Source organism: Brassica napus, chromosome C2, assembly GCF_020379485.1.
Source record: "Brassica napus cultivar Da-Ae chromosome C2, Da-Ae, whole genome shotgun sequence".
Lineage (NCBI taxonomy): Eukaryota > Viridiplantae > Streptophyta > Magnoliopsida > Brassicales > Brassicaceae > Brassica > Brassica napus.
In genome coordinates, this window is record NC_063445.1 from 49,696,305 (window position 1) to 49,708,380 (window position 12,076).

Genomic DNA, 12,076 nt, shown 5'->3' on the forward strand with positions numbered 1-12,076 from the left:
ACCAAATGGAGGCCCAATCCCGCCCCGCAGCAAACCTTTACGGATCAGGTCTGCGGTCCAGGTCCTTGATTGACTTCCCTAAACACAATGTCTACTGTTCGTAAACTTGAGCGCGATGGTTCTTGTTATGTTATATATTTGAGGTCTTCAAGAGTGAAACCATGCCTTTTTATATGTATGGCAAAGTGTAATAATGATATAACAGTATGATTTTTAATTTACTATTTAGATATGGACAATTCAAAATATATACGAAGTTTCAGTAGATGTGATTTATGCAATGTAGATGTTTTGTTACTATTTAGATATAACAGTATGATTTTTAATTTACTATTTAGATATGCAATGTAGATGTTTCTTTAGCAATTGGATAACTTTATGTGTTTGTGTATTGATGTTGTGTTTGCTGTGTGTGTATAGGTGAGAAAAAGAAGTATAGGCGAGATGTCGATCACCAAATATCATTTTTAACAAAAACTTTATTATTTCCCAAATTTATATCATAACGAGACTCGTATTATAATGGCTTTATTTGCCAAATAACCAAAAAAAAATAGAAATTAGATTTTCAGTGAGAAGGAAGAAAAAGTAGGAGAGAGGGAGATAAAGTAGGAGAGAGGGAGATATTTTGGTTAGTTAGTAAATTTATGTTTTTTGTATGGTCAGTAGACCTAATTTCCCTATTTTAATTTAAGGAGAGATAAATTATACGAACTAGCCCTTCTGAGAAAATATGCCGATCTAACGTTTACAGGATAAATCAAATCAAATCAACCCCCACAAGCATTAAAAACTACTTTAAAGACCAATATAAGAGGAGAAATTCTTGGGTTCACCCTAGGGGGTGAAACATCAAACCAATAGTGTTTGAGTATTTGATATTTGATATTTGATATCTTTTAAAAAAGGAAATAAAATTGAATATCCAAATTAGATTATATTTTTAAAATAAGATAATAAAAATACATAAAAATAGTTACAAAAAATAAATTAATTAAAATTTTTAAATCTTCAGCAAAATACTAAACCCTAAACCCTAAACCCTAAACCCTAAACGTTAAACCTTAAATTTTGGATAAACTCTAAACTGTTGGAAAATCTTAAACCCTAAATCATACATTAAAAAACTAAATTTTACTAACACTAAACCCTAAATTCTAATCACTAAATCCGAAACCCTTGGGTAAACCTTAAACCCTTGGGTAAACTCTGAACCCTTGGATAAATCATAAACTCTAAGGTTTAATTTTAAATATTTTTGATTTAGAGTTTATGATTTATCCAATGGTTCAGGGTTTATCCAAAGGTTTAGGGTTTAGTGATTAGGGTTTAGGGTTTAGTGTTATTAAGATTTAGTTTTTAATGTATGATTTAGGATTTAAAATTTTCTAATGGTTTACGGTTTATCCAAGATTTAAGGTTTATAATTTAGGGTTTGGAGTTTAGGATTTAGGGTATAGGATTTAGTATTTTACTAAAAGTTTATCAATATTTATTTATTTATTTTTTGTAACTATTTTTATGTATTTTATTGTTTTATTTTAAAAATATAATCTTATTTGGAAATTCAATTTTGTTTCCTTTTTAAAAGATATCAAATATCAAATATTAAATACTCAAAGAGTATTAGTCGGTGAATCTAGAGGGATGAACCCAAGAATTTCTCATATAAGAGACCACAAGAGGTTCACTCCAAACTGCAATTTTGTTATTTCATGTAAAAGAGATGAAGTCAATCTTATCCAGCACTTCTCTCGACTCTTCCTTCTCTCTCTCTAAACGTTACTTCAACTGGAAGAAGAAGAAGGTTCAAGAAGAAGACGAAGAGGAGGAAGAAGAAGACGATCACAACAACGAAGAAAAGATCTTGACACGTTTCAACTTTTCCTCCGACCCGACACAACCAGATCAGTTCCATACTGAACACGTGATGCAAAAGAAGACGAAAAAGACAATAGAGAAGATCCGTTACGCACTCGGTTTCTCTAGTCCGAGTCTAGGTTTCCGGGTCGTGGGTACGTTATTCGGAAGCCGTCGTGGACATGTGTACTTCGCCGTACAGGATGACCCGACCCGTTTACCAGCTGTTTTAATCCAGTTACCGACTCCGACAAGCATACTCGTCAAGGAAATGGCTTCAGGGCTCGTGAGGATTGCGCTAGAAACGGCAGCGTTTAAGACGGACTCGAAGAAGCTTCTTGAAGAGTCTTCGTGGAGAACGTACTGTAACGGCAAAAAGTGCGGTTATTCGGCGAGGAAAGAGTGTGGAGAGGCGGAGTGGAGAGTGTTGAAGGCGGTGGGGCCTATTACGATGGGTGCCGGAGTCTTACCTGCGGCGGCAACGGCGGGGGAAGAAGGGAATGAAGCGGTGGGGTCCGAGAAAGGTGAGCTCATGTATATGAGAGCCCAGTTCGAGCGGGTTACCGGGTCGAGAGACTCGGAGGCCTTTTACATGATGAATCCTGATGGGTCAAGTGGTGGGCCTGAGCTTAGTGTGTATTTTCTAAGGGTTTAAGGGAAAGAAAAAAAACACAAATTAGTAATGATTAAAGATTGGTAGATTGTGTTTTTGACTATGGTGTTTTTGTTTAAATGATGGGATAATGTCATATGGGAAATGTTATTTAGAAGCAATATTGTATGAAATCATTGTTTCTTTCGCATATGGTCAATATTTTGGACTATCTTAATGCAAACGTTTGTTTCTCTACTAAACATGACTTGAATGACTGGAAAATTTGAGTGAAATAATTGATTGTAATTTTTTTTTTTCAAATAGCTACAAAAACAGGGAGATATCTAAAGTACATGTGCTTTAAAGTTTAAATTTTATTATTCAGTCTGTATCAATTTTGAGAATAGATAATCAGGTTTTCTCAAGGTATGTGTATCTTCTTATTCTTATTAGTATCTATCTAAACTGAATTATATAATTATTAATTAATTAACCATTTTTTTAGAGCAAATTAATTAACCATAAATTATTAATTTTGTTAGATTATTTTCTATCCGAAGTCCAAACTTATCAAATTTAGTTAAGTAACCACAAATCATTTATTTTGTTAGATTATTTATAACCAAACCTACCAAATTTATGATTATTCTCTAACCGAATTGTTCTATATATAAACAAATTTTACAATAAAACTAAACAAATTTATTTTAAATGTTATTACAAACTTAAAAGCATAATTAAATAGATCATATTCATTGATATATCTACATGTAGTCAAGTTTATTTATTTCTTTAAATAAAATTTAATGCTGTAAAAACATATCAAATTTTAAACATAGGAGGAAATGAAAAGAGAAAACTATTTAAGACCAAAAACAAACTTTAGTAAGAAAATCTACTCAAAGTAAAGAAAGATGCAAAAGAAAGTACTATAAATAAAGTTTGATTTCTTGGAAAATTATATAACAATCATAAGATTAAAATAAGAGAAATAAGATAGGATTAAGCTTGATTTTGTAAGATCTAAGAATGGCAAAATGGAATTCCATAGTGTTAATAATGATGGTGGTGATTGCTATTGTGGTCACAGTGGAAGCAAAGGAAAATAAACATCGGATCAAATGTTTTCACAAATGTACTAAAGTTTGTAAGCCTCACGACGGCAATTGTCATGCACTTTGTAAAGAGAAATGTCGTGGCTCAAAGCCTCCTCATATCCAAGAGGACCCCCACCCCTCCCCCTAAACAACGGTATTAATTTTTATACTCCTTTTCTTTCTATATATATATATATATTCGAATGTTATGTATTACTCCTTCCGTTTTTTAATATAAGTCATTTTAGAATTATAGACATAGATTAAGAAATCATTAATTTTTTATATTTTATAAATAAAAATATCATTAATTATTTATCTAACCACAAATCAACCAATAATAAAATAGAAGGTATATTATCATTGGTCACGTAACATTAAGTGTTAATAAATTTTACATAGAAAATTGAAAACGTCATATAATTTGGAACATAAAAAATTTCTCTAAAACGATTTATATTAAAATACGGAGGGAGTATTAATTAATGTTTCAAACAATTAATTTTACTTATTAAATTTCATTATGTTTTTTATCTGCACTAACAGAACTTTACATGGGATGACATGCTGTGGAAGCTCGCGGAAGAAAAGAATGATAAAATATACATAGAAAGTTTGTGATCATGTTTGTAGTCTTAAATTCGTGTTAAAATCGAATAAAATATTGATAATCTATATTATTAAAGCACAATTATTATAAAAGTTTAATATACAAAGTATTCGGATTTATTCAGTAGAAATTTAATATTTGATATTTATCTTTATTAAGGTTGGATAATATTTGATATTCACTTTAATTTAATCAGTAAAAAATATATCATTATTATTAAAATATGATATCTATACTATTATTTGAGAAGTGAATTTGCTTACTTGACATATTTTCCATGATTTTAGTTAATGTTTTACTTTTCATATTTTCAATGATTTTAGGATAAATCATTAATTTAATTAATATTATTATTTAAATTTTTATTTTGATAGATATATATTTATCATGATATTTAAGATAATTAATAAACATTAGCTTATTCTAATGATATATATGCTATTATTTTTTAACATATATTTTAATACTTAACACGTTGTGCAAAAGAAGAAAAAGAAAAAGACAATAGAGAAGATCCGTTATGCACTCGGGTTCTCCAACTCGGGTCTAGGTTTCCAGGTCGTGGGTACGTTATTCGGAAACCATCGTGGACATGTGTACTTCGCCGTACAGATGACCCGACCCGTTTACCAGCTGTTCTGATCCAGCTACCCACTCCGACGAGCATACTCGTCAAGGAAATAGCTTCGGGGCTCGTGAGGATCGCGCTAGAAACGGCAGCGTTTAGGACAAACTCGAAGAAGCTGCTTGAAGAGTCTACGATAGTACGGCAAAAAGTGTGGTTACTCTGCAAGGAAAGAGTGTGGAGAGGCAGAGTGGAGAGTGTTGAAGGCGATGGGGCCTATTACGATGGGTGCAAGAGTCTTTCCTGCGGCGGCAAGGGCGGGGGAAAAAGAGAATAAAGCGGTGGGGTCCGAGAAAGGTCAGCTCATGTATACGAGTGCCCAGTTCGAGCGGGTTATCGGGTCGAGAGACTCGGAGGCTTTTTACATGATGAAGCCTGAGCTTAGTGTGTATTTTCTAAGGGTTTGAGGAAAAAAACACAAATTATAATGATTAAAGAATGTGATGTTGTGTTTTTGACAGTGGCGGAGCCAGACAAAAGTTTTACCCGAAGCAATATAAGATTTGAACTTAATTTATAGGGGGCAATACTAGAAGTTTTACCATCCAAACTATATAAATTTTGAATAATCAATGAAAATGCACAAAAAAACAATATTTCACAGGGGGCAGTTTCCCCCTTCCTCTCTACCTCCTTCCGCCGCTGGTTTTTGATATGTCGTGTTTTTATATAAATGATGGGATAATGACATATGGGAAATTTTACTTAGAAGCAATATTGTATGAAATCATTCTCTTTTTGCATATAGTCAATATTTTGGATTATTTCTCATATGGTAAACAAGGCTTGAATTGACTGGAAACTTTTAATTAAAATTTGATTGCAATTTTTTTAATTAGTTAAAAACAAACATGGAGAGATCTAAAGTACATGTGTTTTAAAGTTTAAACCCATGTTCTTGCTTCAGGGTTTGTTATTCAGTTTGTATCAAAATTGAGAATGAGAAAAGGTAGAATCAGGTTTTCTGAAGCTCTGTATCCTCTTCGTCTTATTGGTTATAACTTGTAACTGAGAGAACGTGAGACCTATTCTTGAAGGGAAGAAAGTTGTTTCTAGATTCTCACATGTTTGATAATTATATACAAACATGTTTAAATTCTTTGGCTTTAGAGTAGAGCATCAAGTTCAAACCATGTAGGATTCAATATTCTATTGACTTGTCTTATTCACTTTACAGACATAAAGTATAAATACAAGTTCATAGACGGTGAGGAACACAAAACCCTACCACATCGGTTTATGAAAACATCTTTAAATGTCTAGAGAAATATATACTTATTACTTTTCACTAGATATGCAAGATATCACCAATACTCTCCCTCAAGCTGAAGCATAAAAATTCAAAATGCCCAACTTGGATGATAAATTCTGAAACGTGATACGTCCAAGAGCCTTAGTGAGAATGTCTGCAATTTGTGAACCAGTCCGAATGTGTTGTGTGACTATTAACCCATCGCGGACTGCATCTCGTACTGAATGACAGTCATTCTCGATATGTTTAGTACGTTCATGAAACACTGGACTGGCATTGATATATATGGCGGTCTTATCATCACTGATGAAGCAAGTTGGAACGGTTTGTTCTAGGCCAAGTTCCTTCAACAACTTATGTATCCACTTGAGTTCACGAAGGGCATCTGACATAGATCTATACTCGACTTCGGCCGACGAATATGACATTGTGTTCTGGGTTTTGGTTCTCCAACAGATGGGTGATCCACCCAACATAACCACAAAGACACTGAGTGAGCGACATATCAATGGACAAGCTGACCAATCAGAATCACAATAAACAGATAACGTGAGATCAGGACTGGATCGCAACAAAATACCATGTCCCAAAACTCCTTTCTAGTAACGTACCACATGCAATGCTGCAAGCCATTGAGCCTCCGTAGGAGCCTGCATGAACTGTGACAAAAGATGAACTGAATAACACAATTCTGGCCGAGTGTTCAGGAGATATATCAGGAGGCCAACTAGAAGCCGATATTTCGTAGGATCATGTAGCAGTGAACTCTGTTCGGTAGCAAGTTGATGTTTTTGCTCCATAAGTGTAGGAAATTGTTTGCAACCAAGACAATCGGTCTCTGTAATAATGTCTAATGAATATTTCCATTGAGATAAGAAAAATCCTTCAGCTCCTCTACTGGCTTCGATCCCAAGTAAATACTTTAATTTTCCGAGGTCTTTCATTGCAAAACACTTACTTAAATATTCTTTGAACTTCTTCACCATATGTGAACTACTACAACATATAACCAAATCATCGACATAGATCAACACTCGCAGCTGTACACCTTCGCAAGAATATGAGAATAGTGAGTAGTCTTCAAAAGATTGAGCAAACCTACATTTTATCAGTGCATCAAAAAGCTTCTTACATGGATGTGTATGTCGAAAACAAGGTGGGAGTTTCATATAAACTTCTTCTTCAAGATCACCATGGAGAAAACCATTCTCGACGTCCATCTGGTATACTTCCCAATTCTTTGACGCAACCAGACGCAACGATGTCCGAACTGTAGTCATTTTAACAACTGGTGCGAAGGTCTCGCCATAGTCTTCACCTTCAACTTGATTATTTCCCTGAGCAACCAATCTTGACTTTTTACAGTTCTCTGTACCGTCGGCATTATAATTTATTTTGTATACCCATTGACACCCAAGCGCGTTTTATCAGGAGGAAGCGTTACAATGTCCCATGTGTCTTTATCTTCTAGAGCAACGACCTCCTTTGTCATCGAAGCGTTTTAGAACTTATCTTTCACGGCTTCGAGAAAATGTTTAGGCGTTGTTCCAGCTGTAATAACTGCTAGACACACTTGGTGACCTGGAGAAAACTGAGCATCTGATATGAAATCTTATGGAGAGTAAAGGTAATTACCTGGAACGTTTGACGAAGGCGATGACTCGAACTCGGTTGGAGCGTGATGTGTACTACTAGTGCTATAAAGAAGATAATCTTGTAGCAAAACAAATTTGATCTTGTTTCTCAGTCCTATTCCAAGCTCTTGTGACGAGTCTACAACTTGAGAATTTTCAGTACTGACAACAGCGGAAGACTCTGGTTCCTATGTTTCTCCACCAGACGACTGTGGCTGAGAGTCTGCTTCTGTGAAAGCATGTTTTGTTATGCTACTGTATCAGAAGAAGACAAGGGTGGCACTTCCATTGTATCATTAACGTGGAAGATAAGGGTGAAGCAGAATCAGTACTCCTCCTATGTACCAAAGTTAGCGGACTTTCCTCAGAAACTACTGCATGTTGTGTGACCATACCAGCTCATAATCTGCACTTGTAGATTTTGCAAAAGGAAATACAGTTTTTTTTGAAAATAACGTCTCTGGAAACCAAAAATTCATTCTTCTCAATGTTATAATATTTCCATCCTTTCTTACCGAAGAGATAGCCGACGAAGACACAAAGACGACTCCGTTGGCCAAACTAGTCTTTATCTCTAGCCATGCGATGTGTATAGCAGGCTGAGCCAAACGCACGTAGTTGCTTATAATCCGGTGGAACACCATGAAGAGTCTCATATGGTGAGCACCCTTTGTGTATAGAAGTTGGAATTCTATTTATTAAATACGCAGCAGTCAAGACAGCCTCACCCCAAAACTTAATCGGAGGATTAGCTTGAAACATGATTGCAGAATATGTCGATGGTTTCTCTCTACTCTTCCACTTTGTTGTGGTGTCGTAACATAAGATGTTTGATGAATTATACTGAGCTCCTTGAAGTAAGAAGACAAAACCATAAACTTGGTTCCATTATCACATTGAACGGTCTTTACGATATTGCCAAACTGTCGTTCCGTATAAGAAATAAACTTCTTCAACACGTCTTTAACCTCTGATTTTTGAGCAGAAGTATGTCCACACTGTTCTAGATTAATCGTCAACAATCATTAGAAAGTATATTGCACCAAAGGATGAAGGCACATGGTATGGACCCCATACGTCAACATGAATAAGAGAAAAACATTCTGATGTTTTATTCATGCTATCATAAATACTTCACGAGTTTTCTTAGCTCGAAAACAAATGTCACAAGGACTGTAGCTAGCATATTTAAACGATTCTGAAAGGAATGACAAATCCGAAAATACTGAAAAAGATGAATGTCCCAAACGCCGATGACACAAGTCTTGATCAGAAGTACCAACAACATGATGACTTTTTGCTGAGACTAAATCCGTAAAGTAGTATACACCATCACGTTCTTCAACAGCTCCAATCAGCATCCTCGAAAAACGGTCCTGTAAAACACATATTGTATCAGTAAACATGGCGAAACAGTTTAATTGTTTCAACAACTTCGCAACTGAAAATAAGGTACGGTTTAGATCAGGAATGTATAAGACTTCGACAATATAATATTTCTCGAGAGTGGGAATGATCTCATACTATTTTCAAATGATTTTCCTCCATCTGCAAATGCGACCGAACATGGCAGAATTGCCTCAAGGTCAGTTAACTAAAACAAGGTTCATGTCATGTGGTGCGATGCACATGTGTCGAGGATGACATCACCTAGTTTTCTCTTACCAGACAGTTTATCCAACAGATTGGTTCTTGATTTTTCTTCAATCATTTGTGTCAGCACCTTCCATTGTTCAGACGTAAATTTTGGAAACGATGAGAAGTTAGAACTTGTAGCATGAGCTGCGCTTGCCTGACCACGACCACGCCCAGCCGACGCACGACCTCCTCTGCCACGACCTCCATTACTATGTCCGCGACCACTACTGTGTTCATGGAACCATTCTGGAAACCCAACAATCTGCCAACAGTCTCGTTTTTCATGGCATGTTCTGCCACAATGAGATCAAATCAATCGCGGACGAAGAATCGAATTATCTTGTCTGCCATAAAAATTTCCAGCTGACTCCAACTGCTGTTCTCAACGAGCTGTAGGAGCCCCGTGCATATCCCTGCGAGCCACAAAACCGACAACATCTTGCTGCAGGCTACGAGACGAACTGATTCTATGTTCTTCCCTTACTATCTTACTGTTTATTTCTCCAAGAGAATGAAGGGGATCCATTCCGACGATGGATGTACAAAGGCTTCCAAAGCGCGCATCATCAAGACCCATAATAAACTGATGAATCTTCTCTTGCTCTCTTTCTTTAGCCATCGTCACTGCTGCTCCACAGAAACACACATGAACTAGATGATACACTTGCAATTCTTTCCATAGGGTTGAAAGCTTTCCGAAATATTCTAACACAAAATAAACTTCTTGTCCACATGAGGAGAGTTGTGCTTTAATCAGATGGACTCTCACTGTGTTCCCCACCGAGAAACTTTCTTTCAAATTACTCCACAACTGACAGGCGTCCGATTTGTAAGTAACTGTAGACTTCACCTTGGATTTGATTGAAGCTCAAATCCAACCAACAATCATCGAGTACACGGTCAACCAATCTTCGCTTCCTTCTGCATGCTTCTTCATCGTCCCATTGATGAATCCCATTTTTCTCTTGGCCTGCAGCGCATTGAGCATCTTAGTGGACCACTCGTTGTAGTTTTCTCCATTCAACGAACAGAGGTAATCATGGCTCCGTGATTGTCCGAAGCATACAAGGTGTATAGAGAAACTGCCGCCATAGCACCAACCCACTCTCCATCACTTTTTGGTCTTTCACTCATGATAACACGAACTAGCTCTCTCAACTTCACAAACACGTTTGAGACAAAGAAACATAGGAAGAGAGCTAAGATCTATTTGATCTGCTAAGGCTCTGATACCATGTAGAATTAAATATCCGATCCGATTGACTTTTCTTCTTCACTTTACAGACACAAATTATAAATACAAATTCATGGACGTGAGAAACACAAAACCCTAACACGTCGGTTTAGGAAAACATCCTTAAATGCCTAGAAGAATATATACTTATACTTTTCATTAGATATGCAAGATATCACCAATAAACCCTTCAATTTATTTTTTGTAGAATTTATACACACATAAGGAGACGAAAGTAACTGGACTTTAAACTTTATTTTATTCAAGAAGTGTTGAAGTCTATACTTTTTTTGGATCATAGACAAGAGTCGATTGTTAAATCTCTTCCACATTGTTGTTGACACTCGAACTTAACATTTCTACCTTTAGAAAATAAGATTTTACCAGTAGAGATAGTAAACACCGAGTAGGACGGACGTTAAACTTTCGCTCTAACACACCATGTTACTTTTTTCTTATTGTAAAAAAAATGAACCTCCAACTCGATAAAAAATTAACACGACAGTATAAACGGTGACAGAAAATTGGTTAAGTCCCAAATATGAGATACGGCCCTGCAAGCCCTACAAGCTGAAAAGTTTCCATGGGCTAAAAACTTTTATTACCTAGATAACTCTTCTCTAACACCCTTAGGTAACTTCATTCGGTCTTCGGTTGATTATGGAAAGGACAAATTAGAGGATTAGGTTGGTGTCTTAGGGACAATAGAGGATGTGTTACCTTCGAAAAACAAGGTGGCCGCATGAATTTATCAGGACTTCATAAAGAGATGGACGCATTTAAGTTTGGGTTCGCCCTAACTCTCTCCCAGGCACGGATCTCGTGGCACGCTCTAGATCTATGTTCTCCGGCGCCGGCGACGCTGTTTCTCGCTGGTGCTGGTCACTATCGTCGACCCTGCTCTCTACAACTATCATCTTCCTCGGTTTCCACTTTGTTCGTTGTTTTGTTTGGGTTTGTAACGTTCAAATCACTAAAGGAAGCAGTCTCCGATGGATCTCTCACCGGAGACAAGCGCCTCGGCTCCTCGTCTTCTCTTTCCTTCTGGCGGTACTCTCTCCTTGGTGGTTTTTCTCTACAGCGAAGAGTCGAGAGGGTTCTCTCGCCATCGCTGCTCTCGGGTTCTCGGGTTCAAATCCCGGTGATCCTCTCTCTGGCTACCGACGGAAAAGTCTCAACGTTGATTCTGTCCGCGCTCGTCAACCGCTCGTGGAACATAGATCTCAACGTACAAACTCCCCCTTTCCGTCTCAGGGAAGTCGTGAGACACTTAACTCAACAAAGGTCGCTCCATTCTCCTTCTCCGGTGCTAGTTTAGAAAGTATCTCAAGGTTAGATCCAAATCTCTTCGGAAGCTCTTCACTTTCCTCGCCTTCTATTTAGATACCACCCCCCCCCCTACATGTTCTTTTCTCATTGGTGGCACTGTCCACCTCCGGCGAAACGTTCCCGGTGACCTCTTCTATGGTACCGGCGTTCATTAGTTTGAGGTATCTAAGGGCTTTCAACTTCATTTTACATCTGTATGGGC

General features: G+C 36.7%; 1 protein-coding gene and 1 pseudogene across 1 annotated transcript; both read left to right on the forward strand.

The window, feature by feature from the left end:
- The first annotated feature begins 1,544 nt into the window (after window positions 1-1,544).
- On the forward strand, window positions 1,545-4,279 carry LOC111202699 (protein MIZU-KUSSEI 1-like). The gene is made up of 2 exons (XM_048746909.1): window positions 1,545-3,706; window positions 4,099-4,279. The coding sequence occupies exon 1, from the start codon at window positions 1,727-1,729 to the stop codon at window positions 2,513-2,515; it is 789 nt and encodes a 262-aa protein (XP_048602866.1). The 5' UTR covers window positions 1,545-1,726; the 3' UTR covers window positions 2,516-3,706; window positions 4,099-4,279.
- Window positions 3,485-8,348, forward strand: LOC125582459 (annotated as a pseudogene).
- Window positions 8,349-12,076: the final 3,728 nt, after the last annotated feature.